The 18,664-nt window shown below is 46.6% G+C and overlaps 1 protein-coding gene and 1 pseudogene across 6 annotated transcripts; both read right to left on the bottom strand.

The window, feature by feature from the left end:
• Nucleotides 1-833: 833 nt before the first annotated feature.
• On the bottom strand, nt 834-10,315 carry KCNE3 (potassium voltage-gated channel subfamily E regulatory subunit 3). 6 transcript variants are annotated; one of them, XM_036861910.1, is made up of 4 exons: nt 10,226-10,315; nt 8,640-8,725; nt 4,485-4,633; nt 834-1,470 (listed from the first exon to the last, which is right to left on the bottom strand). In XM_036861910.1, the coding sequence occupies exon 4, from the start codon at nt 1,428-1,430 to the stop codon at nt 1,131-1,133; it is 300 nt and encodes a 99-aa protein (XP_036717805.1). In that variant the 5' UTR covers nt 1,431-1,470; nt 4,485-4,633; nt 8,640-8,725; nt 10,226-10,315; the 3' UTR covers nt 834-1,130. The 6 variants fall into 6 exon arrangements, with proteins under 6 accessions (XP_036717805.1, XP_036717804.1, XP_036717806.1 ...); XM_036861909.1 differs by lacking the exon at nt 10,226-10,315 and adding an exon at nt 9,998-10,160; XM_036861911.1 differs by lacking the exons at nt 4,485-4,633; nt 10,226-10,315 and adding an exon at nt 9,998-10,160.
• Nucleotides 10,316-15,383: 5,068 nt separating this feature from the next.
• LOC118899514 lies at nt 15,384-17,885 on the bottom strand (annotated as a pseudogene).
• Between the last annotated feature and the right edge of the window lie 779 nt (nt 17,886-18,664).

Genomic DNA, 18,664 nt, shown 5'->3' with positions numbered 1-18,664 from the left:
ATTCATTCAAAATGTTAGAGGCTGCCTTAGAGGTAGTGAAGTCCCCAGGACTGGAGATGGGGCTGGGAAGGGCACTGGGACATGGCTGGAGGGGCACAGGGACCATGGAGCTAATGAGGCTTAACAGCCAGGGCTCTGTACTTGCATGGCTCCTTCTTAAGTTCTTAGGAGGGACCCTAACAATGTATTAACATGGTGATATGTTTTTGTAATATTTGCAAAAATAAGATATTTTAAAATTCTTTTTCTTAAGGAGGGCCCCCCAGAATTATATAAGTTTCAGGCCTAGATCCACTCCTAGGTAGCACACAGTTTTGCAAAGCACTAGGCAAGGTGACCAGAGAACCTGGGTTCCAGTCATGGTACTGCTTTGGCCTAAATGGGCAGAATGGCACTTGCTCTGCTTCCCTCACAGGGGGTAAAATCACAAATGTTAAATGGGCTGAAAAACATAAAATGTGAAAAAATATAAATAAATAACATAACTTAGACTTCCTGTCTGTGATATGGGATAATCATTGCTGCTTCTCATGGTCATTGAAGATAACACATCAAAAAATGTGTCCTCAGGGCATTTTCCTGTCTCATTTCCCTCTGCTGCAACTTCCTCTTTTCCTTCCTCTAGCCCCTAGCTCCCAACACTCCGGCCACTAGAACACTCATTTGTCATTATATGTTGCCACTTTTATATATATATACATATATATATGTGTGTATGTGTGTGTATATATATATATATATTTTTTTTTTTTTTTTTTTTTTTTTGGGCCACACTGAACGGCTTGTGGGATTTCAGTTCCCCGACCAGGGATTGAACCCAGGCCCTTGGCAGTGAGAACCGGAGTCCTAACCACTGGACCACCAGGGAATTCCTGCCACTTTTATATATTTGTTCAAAGGGCTCCTACTGTCTATAAAGTCTACCTTTGCTGGAAAAAATCCTTATCCACAAGGCCTAGGTCTGCTAGATCCTCTCCTCCTTCCCCAGTGATGACCTCCCTTAGTACTGTTTCTTGTTGATCTTACAGATTAGAACACTGAGGCCTGATGTAACACATAGCTGAATTCTGGAGGCCCCACAAGATAATCCTCAGGAATCTTGATCTTCTGCCATCCCCGGCCTCTTAGCATCAGAGCATAGACACACGGTTCTTGATGTATACATGATAGGGGTCACTGCGCTTATCCACTTTGCGGGAGCGGGTGTATCCCAGGATGAGGCTGCCCACAGTGGCAGCAAATAGGAACATGACGAAGAGAATGTACATGTAGGAGTTGTCATCGCGGCCAGGTAGGCTGGCCCGCCTCTCCTCAGTCAGGTTGTCTGACCCTGGCCGGCAGAGCAAGTTGCTGTGAAGAGTGGCATTTAGAGCCTTCAACACAGCGTGCAGGCTCTCATACCAAGTCTCAGTCCCATTGGTGGTCTCCATAGCAACAGGGATTCAGGTGGGGGAAGAATCGGAGGATGCTCTGGTAGTGACAGAAAAGAGAGAGGATGGCTTCTGTTACTTGCAGCTTGAATGACCTTCCCACTCCTTCAGACCCCAGCTAAAATCCCAACATCACAGTTTATTCTAACTACTTGTTTACTTGTCTATCTTCTCCACTAGACTGCCAGCCCAAGGAAGGCAGGGAATATGTCTGTTTTATTCACTGCTATATATGAGCACTTATGACAGCACTCAGTAGGTGCTCAATAAATACTTGTGGAAGGAAGTCTTTCTTGACCATTGTAAACATGCTGATCTATCCTTTCTTTGGGTTCTATAACTCACTGAGCTTTAGGCTAGAAGGACCTTAGGGATTATTTAATGTAATTTCTTCCATTTTACACACAGGGAAACTGAGGCCCAGAGAGAATAGTTGGCTTGTCCATGATCACAGAGAATACTGGAGGTAGAGCCGAGATAGAGCCCAGCTCTTCGATGGCCAGCTCAGAGCTCCTCCGGCCTCCACACCACCTCTGGGGAGGACTGTGTGGCACAGTTAGAAGACATTCCTCAGAACTCTCCCTCAGCACAGTTCTTTCTTATGCTCCACAGACACCATGTAGAAGATGTTTGGGGATGGCTTAGATTTCCCCCTACCTGGAGGCCAGAGGCTGGGTCATTTGACCTCTAAAGCATCCTAGGTCCCGCTCTAGGTATTCCTAGCTATTGAGGAGAAATTCTGTTGGAAAGGAGGTGGCTGGGGGAGCAGGGAAAGGCTGATAACCACTGCCGGCACTGGGCCTGAGGGCTTCGGAGTGACAGGAATACTCAGTCCGGTTTGGGGTTTTACCCACCCCAGAGAGAAAAGACACTAGCACCTCAACTATCCTGCCTTCCAAAACAACGTCACTGTGTACATGGCATATAACTGGTGATAACAGAGGTTCCTTTTCCTTCCTCTCAGAGATCCTTAGTCTACAATGTAGAAAAATAGCCAAAGGCAGCCTTGTATCCTAGTCTCTGGAAAAACATATGTCATTCCTTTAAACAAGGCTCCACGCTCACTTCCTTCAGGAAGCCTTTGTGTGCTCCCAGCATACTCCACAAGCTTTATCATCGCAGCCTTCCCTTTGCCCCAGCACTTACATATAAGGCAATGTGTGGCTGTCCTCTTGCTATTGATAAGGGTTATCAGAAGACCACATGCTCCTGGTCCGCAAGGCTGTGTCTCTCCTCCAAGTCTAGGGGACTACTCTAGTTCTCCTTCCCTCAGTGGTCTCCAGTAAAGACGGCCACTTTGGATTTCTCTATAGGCCAAGCACTCAGTGTTTGCTGACTGGTTCCAAAGCCCTCCTTTATCTAGGTAGAGCTGTTTAACACACTTGACTATTAACCATCATGTCTCTTCCCCGGAAGAGATGACAGTTAGTTAGGACCATGATAAATATTCATTAAGAACTCTATGAATGCAGAATTTGGGGGGAAGAATCAAAATAATACAGCAATAACCCAGGACTGGCCCACATTTTATGCAAGGCCTTGGGGCCCCCTGCCATCTAGTACTTGGGCAACCTTGTCTGGATGGAAAAGGGGAAGAGTTAAGATCCAGGAGGCATAGGTTCTCATCTAGTATCCCACTTGTCAGGCAACAAATTTGTGCCTTCCTCTTTCCTCATATGGGCTAATGAAAAGCAGGAGCAGCACAATGAAATTAATGGCTCAATGAATCACCTGGCCTGTCATTGTTTATGGAGGCCCACTCCTGGGCAGCCTTATTCTGGGAGCTCTAGGAGGCCAGTCCCTACACTCGGGGCACATCGCCAGCTCTTAATATGGGAGACAATCTAGGAGCTACTGGGGCTTAAAGGAAGAAGGGATGAATTCTGACCAGTGCTCAGAGAGTGTTCACAGTGATGGAAGAATTTGAGTTGGACCTTGAAGGATTTTTTGGAAGTAGAGAAGGCAAGGGAAGCAAACAGATGGACTAGAAAGCACACTTTGAAGAATGGAAAGTAGCATAAAGAGTGTAAGATGCGTGAAAGGATAAGATAGGATGTGGTATGGAGACACTGGCCCAAACCAGATCATAGAGGGCCTTGAGTGCCAGGCTGCAGAGCTGGAACTTAACCCTGTAGGTGGAGAAAAAACATGGAATGATATTTTAAAAGGGGGTAAAATGATCAGATCTGTGCTTGGAAAGGACACTCTGGCTGCTATGTGGAGTGTGGAGTAAAGAGGGCTGGGATGGAGGCAGGGAGCCCAGTGATAGGTGAAATAGTCTGGGTTCAAGATGCTGAGTCCTGAGCTGGGGTGGAGGGGATGACAAGGTGGGGGCGGGGACAGATAGAGGATGTGAGAGGCATTTGGGGGTGGGAATGGCTAAGGCAGTGGTTGCAGGAGGAAGGGGCCTCAGACAGTTTTATAAGCAGACAACAGACAGATGGCATAAGTGCGGGAAGAGCTCACTTTGATTGAGGGAAATAAGTTTCTCGCCCTGTTTGCACTTCAGTTTCCTCATCTATCAAAAAAGATTATCACCAGGAGTTGTTGTTCAATGGGTACAGAGTTTCAGTTTTGCAAGATGAAAAACATCTAGAGATCTGCTGCATGACAATGTAAAGATAGTTAACACTACTGAGATGTACCATTAAAAATGTTAAGATGATAAATTTTATGTTGCTTTTTACCACATTAAAAAGTTTTTTAATTAAAAAGGAAAAAAAAAAAGATTATTATCTCTGCTCTGCCCCCTGCCCCAGGCTTGCTTGAGCATATACTTTTATTATGGTGAAGAGGATTTTTAAAATACATTTTAATAAAAAACACAGTTTTCATGAAAATGAAAATCTATTTTTCATTTTTGAGAAGTAAATACATATACACAGCAAAAAAAAGAAATTGAAGCAGTACGTACAATGAAAATGCAGTCTCTGTTCCCAGTGGCCCAAATTTCTTTCCCAGGGCAGTCACTGTCACCAGTTTTCTTAGATAGCCTTGCATGGGGGTTTGAACTGACAAGGCAGACGGAGGGCCACCTCCATCTGGAAGACTCACCAAACAACAGCAAATTCACTGGCTCCTAGTCGGCTCCAGGAATCTCCCTGTGGGCGCCCTAAGGCTCCTCAGCCCCTCAGCCTCTTCAGGATGTCTCTGGACACATCTGGGGTCTCAATATTGACTTTGGGAGCTGGGAAGGTCCAGAGCTGGGTGGGGAGGGGACAGAAAAAGAAGGAACTAGACACACAGAAAAAACTTCAGAATGAGGGTGGATCACCCGAGGCCAAGCCCCAAGGGTTGTGCAATAGCTGTGCTGTGGGTGCTGACACCCTGCCTCTTCCCCTCCCCTTCCTGCAGGAGCTGGATCAGGCCAACCTAGGGTTGCAGTTATAGGAACTGTGCCATGGCCAAGGGACATCTGATTGCTGTCCCCCGACTCCAGATGCACAATGTCTCAACTGGGTGACTTCATGAGAAACCTCAGTTCAACACATGAGCTGCTGCTCAGGACCAGCTAACAGTGCAGTCTAAAACATCCCCTTTCCCCAGGGTACTGGCATCTTAGCAGGGCCTGAGACCCAAGGAAATGATGTGAGTGGGAGAATGGCAGCCAGCAATTGAGTTGCTATTTTACATAGGAACAAATGATGTTACCAATCAACCTGTTTGGATAGACTGGGCATAAACATAGGCATGGCATCAACGCTATCTGTACCATAGCTTTGTTGTGAAAATTAAAGAAGAAAAGTATGCAGTGCCTGGCACTAGACACTCCACAGATGTGGTGGTGGTTTTATTTGTGCAGAGCAGAGGCTGGCATGGCCTTCAGAGTCCATCTAATCTAACCTCCCTCATTTTACAGTGAAAGAAATGAAAACCAAAGAGCTGTCTTGGTTCAGCTGCTACTTGTGTGACTTTGGGCATGTGATTTCCCTTTTCTGGGCCCCAGCTTCTGTCTGCATCTGTAAAATGAAGGGGTTTTACTATGTAATCTTGTAAGGTCCTGATCAGCTCTAACATCCCATGAAGATACCACAAAACCATACGTGAGATTTGGGAGATTGGGTAGGCTGGTGGGAGAGGATTTTGGGGGCTCTCTAGAGTCTCCCAAATCACAAGATAGAGAAGACTGCAGATTCTTTCCTCACAGGTTAAGATGCTTCGAGTCCCAGGACTGAGTTACACTTAGTATTCCAGCCTAGATAAACTGAAGGCCAAATTTGTTGACTTGTTCATTTTTCCTCTTTATAGCTCACCTGCCAGGGTGATCTAGCCTGGGGGAGACAGACTCTGTGTTAGAAAGTGGGGGTAGGGGGAAAGCGTGGGTGACAGGGTGGGCTCTGAGGTGGGGTTCAGTGAGGGGAGTAAAGGTTCACAGAACCATTCATTCCTCACACCCTCCTTCCAGTGCCTCTCTGGATAGACCTGGATGGATATTTGTACTTCTGATGGAACGTGCAAAGAAGCCATAGTTGCGTATCTTTAGAACCTGGGTTGAGGTGGGATGGAGGACCTGTGTGCAAGGAGAGGCAGAGAGCTCATAAAGGGACAGCTTGGTTCTCTATGACCTGCCTCTGGGTCCCAAGTTGGGAATTGGCAGTTGGCAATGTGGGGAATTTTGTTCCTCTTTCTGAGCTCCTTGGCTTCCCTCTTCAAGATAGTCACTGATTATGAAGCTCTTTGGATGGGGAAGACAGAGCTCCTGCCTTGGAGAGTCCCTGACTTGAAACAAGAGATAATCATTTAGGAAGGGAGATGAACAGTGACTGAAAAGAGATTTTAAAGATCATTTAGAATCTAGATTCTGGGCCAACCCCTCCATTTTGTAGTTGAGAAAACTGAAGGTCAGAGAGGGGAAGTGACTCATCCAAAATGACATGGCTAGTAAATGGCAGAGCTCTGATGAGAACCCAGGTCTTTGGGGTGCTGTTCAGGTGCTCTTTCCACTACAAATGGCAATGTCTTCTGGCATCTGAGCTGCATATCACACCAAACACAGGCTCCTCGTGTCCTGGGGTATCATCTCCTCTAAGTCCACCACTACTCCTTTTTCCTGGACTACAGATTCTTGCTAATCTTTTTTTTTTTTTGGCCACACCACTGGCATGTGGGATCTTAGTTCCCTGACCAGCGATCGAACCCACACCCCCTGAGTTGGAAGCGCAGAGTCTTAACCACTGGACCTCCAGGGAAGTCGCTCTTGCCAATCTTAACTGAGGATCCAGTAAGGGGAGAAGTTGGTAACTTTTGGAGGCGTTAACCTTCCTTTAGAGTCTTGTTCCCCATGGCACTTTCTGCTCCAGACCTACTCCTGCTCCTCCATACAAGACAGGTGCACTCTCTTCCTCCACACCCCGATGTTACTCTTTCCAGCACATTAACAGGTTTGCCCAAAATGTCCTTGACTTGAGCTCGCCTGGCCTCTAACTTGGGGATGGAGGCGTAAAGCTGGGACCTGAAGGATAAACTGGGTATCTTAGTAAGGTTTTCTTTCAGGTTTCCTGGGGAAAAGTGAAATGCCACCATCGGTTCTTTTGGTTTCCCTATGCTCTGTTTCAGCTACTCTTGCAGAATGAGTGTCTGAAGTGCTTGGAAATGTGGTAGAGAGGCAGGGGAAAAAGGCCACATAAAGCAAGTGGATCCAAAGACAACTCCTGGGAATGCACAGTTTTACCTCTGGCCCCTCTCGTGGTCTTATCACCACCGTGGGCTGGTGGGAGAGGAACCTTAACGTATAGTTAGAAGGAGACACAGAAATAGAATCTGAGCTGGAAGGGATCTTAATAATCATGTCATTGGTGTAACCCCCTCGTTCAACCAGTGGGAAAAACCACCCCACCCCAAGAGGAAATCACTTGCTCAAGGTCTCACAGCCTAGGAACTGGGACCAGAAACAGGTATCTCATCCACATAACTTTCCACTATAAGTTCTCTGTTGCCTATAGGACAGTCTAACCTCCTGCGATTATCATTCAAGCTCCTTTGGATATGACCCTGCCTCCAGCCCCATCTCACCACAGCTCTCCCCACTGCCTGTGCCCCATGATACTGAGCTATAGGCCATTCCCCAAACATTCCTTGCACCTGCACACATCTTGCCTTTGCTCATGCTGTTTTCTTAGGCAGAAATGCCCTTCCTCTTTTTATCTGCCTAGTGAACTCCTACTCATCCTTCAAGACCCAGCTCCAGTATAACCTCTGTAGACCCTCTCCTGAGACACCACCTTCCCCACTCCCTAGACGGTTAAGTCTCTTCTTGTCTGTTCCTAAAGTGCTTTGCATAAAACCCTGCTAGAGCACTATGCTGTACTGAAATTGGGTGTGTATATCTGTATAAATATAAATAGATATAGATATAGATATACTAAACTGTGTGCTGGGAAGTGTGAAGGCAGGGACCTGTGCCTCATACATTTCTTTATAGCAGGCACTCAAGAATAGGTGGATAAATGTCTCTTCTTATTAGACTATTCCCCCCTGCACACACACATACGCATTCATGAAAACAGCTTACAGCACTTAAAAAGCAGCTTCAAGGGCAGGCCAAAACAGATTCCATTTGGTCTGGGGAAGGGGAAGTTCAAATAAAAGACACCATCTCAGTCAGGTGGGCAAGTGAGTCAGGGGAGGAGGAATTCCAAGCCGCCTTTGGAAGCCCAGATGTTCCCTGCACCTGAACCCCATTTAATCCAAAGGGCAAACATTCTTGGCCCCAAAACACCAGCAGCGGCTTAGCAACGCTCTTCCCTGTGCACCCACCCAGGGGGCAGCCACACACACCCACCTGCTGCACACACACAGTCCAACTCCCAGTCTCCAAGCCTCTAATCTTGCCTTTCAGGTGTGCCTTTCATGGTTCCAATCTTGGCTGTATGCTTGGCTATGTGACCTTGAGCACTGCGTTTATGTTCTCTGAATCTCATCTGTGAGATGGAGATAATTACCCCTGTCCTACTTGCCTCACATGGCAACTCGGGGAGACCAAGGGGGAAAGGTGTTTTAGAAATTGCAAAGTATTATGTAAACATAAGAGAGAATTATTGGGCAGCCTGGTCACCTGTTTCCTTTTCTGTTGCCCTATCTCCTCCGCCGCCCCCCAATATTACCAGGAACAGCTATCCCTATGTCCCCTCTCCCCACCTTAGGTTCTCCTACTCTCAGAAGAAGCCACGAGGTTCTTTATTACTTTTCTTGATTCTCAGACACACTTACCTCCTTCAGAAGCCTTCCTTGTTTCTCTTCCTCTCTGATCAGCCCTGTAATCTCTCTCCATTTAGGGGTACCATTCTGTAGTCCTGCTGTTGATACAGAACACACCAGAGTTGGAGTCAAGAGACCTGCCCCTATTTTGTAGACATGTCTAGCCGTGTGTCTTGGTTAAGTCATTTCTCCACTCTGGGGCCTCATTCTCCCCATCAGTAAGATGGGATTTCTTGTCTTGCCTCCCTCTTAGTAGGCATTTTGAGCATCCACCCATTCAGTTTATAGATAGAAATGTGTTTTGCAAAGTGTGGAGTGAGTGAGGGATGAAGGTTGTTTGTTCTCATCTTAAGGAGTCAAGAAAATCTGAAAGCCGTTTCCTTGCCTCCAGCTTGGCTCTCCTCCATTCAGAGCGGATAACTGGCTGGATGCCAGGAGATAAAGAGCAGCTAACACATTTACAATGCACTTTTGTAGCTGAAGTGGAATCAGCCCTGGGCTAGGAGTGAGGAGAATTGGGTTCTACTTCTGTCTGGTCCCTGGTGTGACCCTGGGCAAGCCATCTCCCCCCTGGGCCTCAGTCTCCCCATATGCAAACTGCTGAGGAGTGGGGAGGGGGGATAGGAGGAGACACTCTCCAAGGTCCCTCACACAGGGGTCTGAACTCCTGTACTTTCTACACAAGAGACTCCCGGGTCCAGTCCCCTTCCCCCACATGCCATACGGAGTACATGGGCAACAGGACCAGGAGGCCCATTTTACATTTGGTGACCCAGGAAAAGAACACACAAAGCACAGAGCAGGTGGGCGATTGGCACCAGGTTTACACAACCTGTAAACTAGAACTCAAGTCTCCTGACTCCCAGCCTAGATCTATGTTACTAGTACTAGAAAACGTCTAAGGGAGCTCTTAGGCTTTTCCCAGGACTGGGGCGCATAGGGCGAGGGACACAATGAAGTAGAGAATGGGCAAGTCAACTCGCACGCTGAGCAAGCGGCTCCCGCCAAGCAAGAAGACACGCCGGGTCCCGGAGCGCCATTTCCGCGTGTGCTCTCGCTGCGGAGCCGCAGGTTGGTTGTTATATTGTGCGCTCGCATATCTGTGGATGTGGAAGGAGCTTGGGTGCCGCCGTCCCGGGGCCCGTGAGTGCCGACCTAAGCCCCCACGGTTTCCGGGCAAGGCGTGCCAGGAGCCCAGCTTCGCACTCCCACGTGCGCCCCGGGATCCCTGTGGCTCTGTCCAGGGGAGGATCAGTATGTATCTGAGCCGCCCCCTACGTCTGGTCGGCGGCCTCCAGGGAGGCGGATAGACCCCTCATTTCTACCCCCGGCGCCGGCTCAGCCTTCCCAAGCCGGCGGGTGCGCCTTACCTGCCTGTCGGCAAGGCTCCCAGGGACGCCGTCTGTTCGTTGGACACCTCGCCCTGGGCTCGCGGGTGCCCCGCACTGCGCCCCAAGGCGCTCCGCCAGCCCCCCTGCTCGCAGCCCGCGGCCAGCACCGCCTGCGCCCCCTCCGCTCTGCGCTCCAACCCGCGCTCAGCTGCCTTTTCCCTTCCTCAGGGCGTCCCCTCACTCGGCCCCGCCCGGGCCCTAACCCACCCACTTCTCCCGGAGCTGGCTTCGGGCGCCTCCGCCCAGCTGCTTGGCCTCAGCCAGCTGTGGGCTGCGACCCTTCCGTCCCCTGCAGCGTCTGCTTCCTGGACCTGAGACCGAATGTTCCTTGCTTCGCTTCAGCTTGCCCGATCTGAGGAGGATCTCACAAGAGCGTCGGGTGCTGGTGGAATCAGACTTTGCTCCTACGTGGTTGTATGGTGGTGGGCAAGTCACTGCTCCTCACTGGGCCATGGCTTCCTCGCTATAAAATGGGTACACTTCCTGCATGCGTTCTTCACAGGGTGATGGTTAGGGTCAGATGAGATCTTAGAATCCAAAATATTAAAGCCGGATGGTCACTGGAGAAATCATCCGATTCTAACACAAACCCTCTTTTCCAGACAGGATGCAGTATGGGGAAGGGGCCCAGTTTGGGGAAGGGGACTTGCCCAGGCTCACCAAGGAAGTCACTGGCAGAGCTCAGACTCAGAATCCACTAGGCCACTCTCTCCCCTTAACCTCGGCCAATGTTTCATCCAAGTCTCAACAGTCCCTCACATGCCCAGACAGCTGGTGTCCAGCCACACCCCGCTGCTCCCTGTCCCCGAACACCCTTCACTTTCTGGCCACCAGGCCCTCACTCAAGCTGTTTCTTCCTTGCTGGGGACACTGCAGGTTCCAGAGAAGAGAAGCATCCAGGGACAGCTGGGAAATGAGGGCCAGGAGGCCATGGGCAAGGGAATGGACGGTGGCAGGGAATAGCCTCTCAGGGACTCTGTGAGGAGTCCTTATCAGAGCCCTCTTTGCCAGCCTCCGGCCTTGGGATAGTTAATAACAAACTGAGGGGACTTCCCTGGTGGTGAAGTGGTTAAGAATCTGCCTGCCAATGCAGGGGACACGGGTTCGATCCCTGGTCTGGGAAGATCCCACATGCCGCGGAGCAACTAAGCCTGTGTGCCGTAACTACTGAGCCTGCGCTCTAGAGCCCTTGAGCCACAACTACTGAACCCACATGCCACAACTACTGAAGCCCACATGCCTAGAGCCCGTGCCCCGCAACAAGAGAAGCCACCGCAATGAGAAGCCCACATGCCTAGAGCCCGTGCCCCGCAACAAGAGAAGCCACCGCAATGAGAAGCCCATGCACCGCAGTGAAGAGTAGCCCCCGCTCGCCACAACTAGAGAAAACCTGCGCGCAGCAATGAAGACCCAATGCAGCCAAAAATAAATAAATAAAATAAGTAAATTAAAAACAAAAATAACAAACTGAGGCCAGCTCTGGCTCCCTTGCCATCAAAAATCTGTTCTAGGGCTTCTCTGGTGGCACAGTGGTTAAGAATCCACCTGCCAATGCAGGGGACACGGGTTCGAGCCCTGTTCTGGGAAGATCCCACATGCCGTGGAGCAGCTAAGCCCGCGTGCCACAACTATTGAGCCTGTGCTCTAGAGCCTGCGAGCCGCAACTGCTGAAACCCATGCGCCTAGAGCCTGTGCTCCGCAATGAGAGAAGCCACTGCAATGAGAAGCCCGTGCACCGCAGCGAAGAGTAGCCCCCGCTCGCAACAACTAGAGAAAACCTGCCCGCAACAATGAAGACCCAACGCAGCCAAAAATAATTAATTAAAAAAAAGAAAAGAATCAAAATAAAATTAAATTAAAAAAAAAATCTGGGGCTTCCCTGGTGGCGCAGTGGTTGAGAATCTGCCTGCCAATGCAGGGGACACGGGTTCGAGCCCTGGTCTGGGAAGATCCCACATGCCATGGAGCAACTAGGCCCATGAGCCACAACTACTGAGCCTGCGCGTCTGGAGCCTGTGCTCCGCAACAAGAGAGGCCGCGATAGTGAGAGGCCCGCGCACCACGGTGAAGAGTGGCCCCCACTCGCCGCAACTAGAGAAAGCCCTCGCACAGAAACGAAGACCCAACACAACCATAAATAAATAAATAAATAAAATAATTAAAAAAAAAAAGTCTGTTCCAGGTAGGACATCTGAGGCATATACCCTCAATCACAGAATCTCAGATTGTATCTAAGAAGTGCTGTCGTTTAAAAAAGACCTATCACATGGAGGAAATGTTGTACAAAATTGCTAATGTTCATCAAAACATGTTACTTCTGTGTGACTTCTGTAGTTTCATATTTTGACCCAGCTACTTTTTTTTCTCAGTCTGGATATCATCTCTCAGGGAAGTCATCCTGACTCTGAGCAGGCAGTCTCAAATTTCAGTCTACCTAAGAATCACCTTGGCCTTTATTTTAAGTGAAGTAGACTTCTGGGTTCCACTCCAGAGGTTCTGATTCAGGAGATCTGGACTAGAGCCCAGAAATTAGCATTTAAAAAAAAAAAAAAAGCTTCTGGTGAGACTGTGATGCAAGTGGTTCTTGAGACCAGCCTTGAGGAAACAGCCATGGCTCAGTAAGCATTCCTTCCCACATCCTGCCAAGCCTTGCATCTAATCTATAAGACTGTTTATTACAGTTATGAAAAGTAATTATTTGTCCACCTTATCTACTAGATTGTGAGTTCTCTGAAGTTAGGGATTGTCTCTTGTCCTAATAAAATTTTGGAATCACAGTCTTAGAATCATACCACGTTAGAGTTCTAGAATGATTTAGTGATAGAACCTAAGTTAGAAGGACTCTTAGAGTTATCTAGTCAAATCCCTTACCCAAGAATTCCCTATATTTCTTTGTGTATCTGTAATAGAGGTTTTATTGCTTATTAATTGTGTCATTCCATGCACTTTTAAGTAAACAAACTTAGAAAATATACTGGTAGTGTTAAACAGATGATGGCAATATTGAAGAGAATGTTCAATTGTTTTACATAAGGTAGTAAGAGGCACCACTGCCACCATCACCCCACCTCCGAAATTTGTACATTTCATATAAAAAGAGTAAAAATAGTTCATTGGCATTTAGCTAGCATTATTCTTTGTAATCTATGAACCATGATAAGCCTGAACAATTTCAGAATTTCAGAGCAAAGCAAACCATTTTCTTCCACTAGCAAATGTAGCAGTTTCAATTTCTTTAAAAAAACAAGCAAACAAATCAACATATTCCAATGGTCCTGAATTTTAATGTTTATATCATATTAATTCAAGAAATAAAATGTGATTCAGCTTTTGAAAATGAGGCTGAACTTCTTCACCATAATTATACTTACTTCATAATTCAAACGATTTAACTGAAGCCAGCGTTAGCCCAGTAAAAACCATGGTCACAACTCAACTGCTCTTTTGCTAAGGAAACTTCTTTAAAAGTTAGCTATTCTTTAAAAATTCAGACGCAAGCTGCATAACTGTGACTTGAGGAACCAACAATCACCCCGTTCTGATACCACCACAGTAGTCCTATGTGTTTGGTTTTTTTAAAATTAATTAATTAATTTTTGGCTGCGTTGGGTCTTTGTTGCGGTGTGCAGGCCTCTCATTGCGGTGCATTCTCTTGTTGTGGAGCATGGGCTCTAGGCGTGCAGGCTTCAGTAGTTGCGGTGCTCAGGCTTCAGTAGTTGTGGCTCACGGGCTCTAGAGTGCAGGCTCAGTAGTTGTGGTGCATGGGCTTAGTTGCTCCGCAGCATGTGGGGTCTTCCCGGACCAGGGCTCGAACCCGTGTCCCCTGCATTGGCAGGCAGATTCTTAACCACTGTGCCACCAGGTAAGTCCATCCTATGTGTTCTTATAGCTGGGGAGCACATACAGAATCACTGTGAATCACACATACATATCAATAACTTCCTGGTAAAACTACACCAATAGTTTCCTCTGTTAATGATTTGTTTAAAAAATAAGCATGTACTACAGTTCAGCAGTTGAAAGACTTCTAAGTCTATTATTATAAAGATGCTGAGAAATACATTTGAATATTTGAAAAGAAGCAAGACTTGAAATGTGGTTTTATATTAAACCATTTAGAAGACCTCAGTTACAAACAACTAAAAATACATAAATAAATAGGAATTTCTTAAAACCATTTTCTCTTACAATACAAAATTAAATATTAAATAAATAGGAATTTCTTTAAACCATTGTCTCTAACAATACAAAAATTAAATATTAAGGCATCCTTTACTCCCATCTATTTTGGTATATGCAGCAAAGAGAAATGTTTTAAATAGGAACCAGCACTTCTATTCAAATGCTTTCTAATGTATTTGGCAGATTTGTTTTTATATTCTCCTGTTCAACATTCCATTGAAAGCTCTTATAATTGAACATTGTGACCCAAACCAAGAGAAAAGTATAAACAGATATTCGTTTATTAAAAATAAGCAGTTCACCTTTGAAAAGTAAAGAGTAACTACAAACAATATTACGTATAAAGTTCAAATACTAGTATTTAAATCTCTGAAGCAATTTATGCTTCCGTAATTAAGAGAAAGAAGAGATCGGGGCTTCCCTGGTGGCGCAGTGGTTGAGAATCTGCCTGCCAATGCAGGGAACACGGGTTCGAGCCCTGGTCTGGGAAGATCCCACATGCGGCGGAGCAGCTGGGCCCGTGAGCCACAACTACTGAGCCTGCGCGTCTGGAGCCTGTGCTCCGCAACAAGAGAGGCCACGATAGTGAGAGGCCCACGCACCGTGATGAAGAGTGGCCCCCTGCTTGCCACAATTAGAGAAAGCCCTCACACAGAAACGAAGACCCAACACACCCATAAATAAACAAATACTTTAAAAAAAAAAAAGAATAGATTGATTAAAAAAAAAAAGAGAAAGAAGAGATGAAGACTTCACTAAGATGAGAAGCCTATTAATATGGATCATGCTGTGGACTAATTGTTCACTCAGTATTCTGCCCCACTGGGATGAGAGTTTGAAAAGGGCTTCATATTCCTTTAAAAAAATTACACCGACTAGAATAAGATCATATGAGTTAACATTATTATTCCCCATATTTGTCCATTTACAAAGCTCAATTGGCTTCATAATGTATACTAACCAGTAACATTTTCACCTTTTCTTAAGGCAAGTTTGTGAAAATAATTTAATACAACCAGATCTCCTCATGAACTTTCAGCTTAAAACATTTTTTATGTAAGAACTATATCCAAAAAAATCTGTTTTATAAAAAGCCACTTCAGTACCAGAAAAGAGTAATAAAAGATTTTGAACCCAGTTTATTTTTTAAAGGATGCTCTTCCCATGTCTCAAATTCCAAGTGCTATTCATCATCTTTAAAGCCAGTTTTGCTTAACTTCACCACATCAACCCAGTTCCATCCTCAAGGAAGTTCTCCTTTGTGATCTGCTTTATCTACCAACTTATGCTTCTGGGTTTGTTTTTTTTTTTAATTCTCTATTTTTAAAAAATATTTATTTATTTATTTGGTTGCACTGGGTTTTAGTTGTGGCACACGGGATCTTCATCGTGGCTTGCGAACTCTTAGTTGCAGCGTGCATGTGGGATCTAGTTCCCTGACCAGGGATCAAACCCGGGCCCCCTGCATTGGGAGCCCAGAGCCCTAGCCACTGGACCACCAGGGAAGTCCCCTAATTCTCTATTTTTTTTTAATTGAAGTATAGTTGATTTACAACGTTGTGCTAATTTCTGCTGTACAGCAAAGTGACTCAGTTATACACATATATACATTCTTTTTTAAAATATTCTTTTCCATATGGTTTATCCCAGGAGATTGGATATAGTTCCTTCTGGGCTTTTGAAAGTTGTTCTTTTTTGTCTTTTTTTCTCACTTGATGGGGCTGTATTAGGAATTTCAAACAAGATGATATTTCTTGTGGATGTCGTAGAAATAACAGGGATGGCGATTCTCCATGAACTGCTCTTTATCGTCCTTCGCATATTCAAACAACATGTGGGTCATGGCGGTCCTTCCACTGCTTCCTGTAACTTGGCTGATATGCTCTGCTTTACAGCTGATGATATGGTGCTAAAAGATGTGTTCATAGATATGACTGGAGGTGTCTGAGGATATGTTTCTGTCCAGGAAATCTCTATGAAGAAGGCTTTGGGATCACCATTTTCTCCTATCTTATACTGAAATGAAACTGGACTTAATTCCTGGAAACTTTACATCTCCTTCATAAGTAGAATGTGGTGCCTCCAGTTCCATCTCCTGGTCCTTCTTGGCGCTCAACGCGCTGGTTGCAAGGCGCCTCCCTTGGACTGCATTCAAGACAGCAAGAGAAAATGAGGGCAGTGGCTCCGAGGCCCATAGCGGTGGGAGGCACACCCTTCACAGGGCAGAGGAGAGTCACGCACGCGCCCCTGGCCCTTGGGCAGCATGAAGCTGCTGGCTAGGGGCTGGCCTATATTTCATTTTTGACAACAGATTGCTCAGCTTCTCTTGCACACCTCTAGTGCAAAGGAGCTCATTGCCTCCAAGGCATCTGAGGCTCTGATTGTTAGGATGTTCTCACATTTTGATGAATACTGCCTCCTATTGACTTCTACCCTTTGGTCCTTGTGCACAATGGAGACATCAAGTACACTCCTAATCTTTGTTCCCTTTTTCAGTCCTTCAAAAACTTAAGGTCTATCTTCCATTTCCCCTTCTCTGGAGTGAGGATGGGGCAGGAACCCTGTTAGGGAAGGCAGCTGGCCAAGGGAAAGTGGGCCGAACTGCCTCATTTTCCCCAGCTGTGCCTTGCAGTCTTGCTATGAGGCTTAGACGGCCCAATGTGTGTAACATGCCAAGAGCGTGATGCACATGCTTAATAAATGGCAGCTTCTAGTGTTATTAGATGAGAAAAGGAAGGATGAAACAGAACTCCTCTTCTGGGGAAACCATAGTCTGAGAAGGACCTTCAGGGAACTCTCTAATCCAGAGAGGTTGGGGACAAGGCCCTGGACCTTGAGATGGGGGACGGGGGAGTGAAGTGGGCCAACTGAAGGGGTCTGGGGAGAACTCATCTAGAGATGCACCTCCTTCAAGTTTTGCTTAAATACCACCTTCTTTGTGAGGCCTTTCCTGACCATCCTATTTACAAATCCTAATCCCTCCCTTCTCCTGCCCTCCCTTAAAGCCCTTCCCTGCCTTGTTTTCCAATCTGATCTACTTAACTTTAAAAAAAATATATATATTTTGCTACTGTTGTTCTTGCTGCATCCCTCAACTGAAGCTCACAGCTCCTGTCTGTCAGCCCTATCTCAGACCTCTCTTCTTCTCTGGATTCCTGTAACCACCCCCTTTCCTCTCCCCTTCAGGCCTGGAGAGGTAGTGGTGCCCAAATGTTTCAAGATCCAGGGTACTTCACAACCCCTTGTGGTTTCCCTACTCCCTGCCCACCTCTTTGAATAGAGCCTCCTCAAATTACTGATGTGACGTGGCCATCTGCTTCCCGCTGGACCTGGCTGATGCAGAAGGCCATTCTCCTACAGCCCCTTACACTTCCCTTGAACACAGCACTTACCATTCTGTGTTATAATTGTCTACTTTATTTGTTGATTCCACACCTAGAACATAAGCTCCTTAAGGGCACTAAGCCAGCACTAAGTCTGCACAGAGTAGACCTTACTGAGAATTTGTTGAATAAATGAATGAATGAATAAAGGTAATGAAAGGAAAGATCACTAGGAATTACGTTATCAGGGAAAGCTTCCAAGAAGAGATAGAACCTGAGACAGCCTGATGTTCTTTCAACCTCTCGGCCAGACCTCTCTCCTCTGAGCACTAGACTCCTATATCTAACTACCTACTTGACATCTCTGTTTGGATAACATGTTGTGGCTGGGACTCGTGACTTCCTTCCCTGCTCCCTTCAGTATTCTCTCTTGGAAAATGCAACCATCATCCATCCAGTTCCCTGTTTGTTTTCTTCGTAGGACTCAACCCCAACCCAGTTTTCTATTTATCTGTGTACTGATTTGGGGTCTGCCTTTCCCATTAGACTGTAAGTGCTACAAGAACACAGGCCAGGTGTATCTTTTTCGCCATAGAATACCCAGGATGTAACTCAATGTCTGTCTAGTAGGTGGGGGAGAAGCGTTGGGAGGTAGGACGAGCATGGATGAGGTCTGTCGTCAACAGTCTCAGAAGCCTGGGTTACCAAGGAAAATACAGCATGAATCACAGAGGAACTTTAATGATCACATCAAGTAATTTTATTCCATTACTCATCAGGAGCCTGTGTCTGTGCTTCCGCAATCTTGTCTCCTCTTGGCCTGTCAGTTTAGCCCACAGAACATTTGTCTTCTTGTTCTGAGCTTAACCATTCTCCTGCCTCTGCAGGCAGCAAAGAGCGGTGAAAAGAGCCCTGGAAGACATGCAGCAAGGTGTGGTGTCAAGAGACTGAAGATCTCAGTGGCCTCTTCTTCCTCACCCTCACACATGCTGTGTCCTGGGCAGCAAGGTGGAAGAGTGCTCGAGAACACAGCTTCTGGGGTCCAACGGAGCTGGGTTTGAATCCTAGCCCTGCCAATTATCAGCTGTGAGAACTTAACCTCACTGAGTCTTAGTTTCCTTATCTGCAGAATGGGGATTAA

This window comes from Balaenoptera musculus, chromosome 8 (genome assembly GCF_009873245.2).
Source record: "Balaenoptera musculus isolate JJ_BM4_2016_0621 chromosome 8, mBalMus1.pri.v3, whole genome shotgun sequence".
Lineage (NCBI taxonomy): Eukaryota > Metazoa > Chordata > Mammalia > Artiodactyla > Balaenopteridae > Balaenoptera > Balaenoptera musculus.
This window is presented reverse-complemented; position numbering and strand designations above follow the sequence as displayed.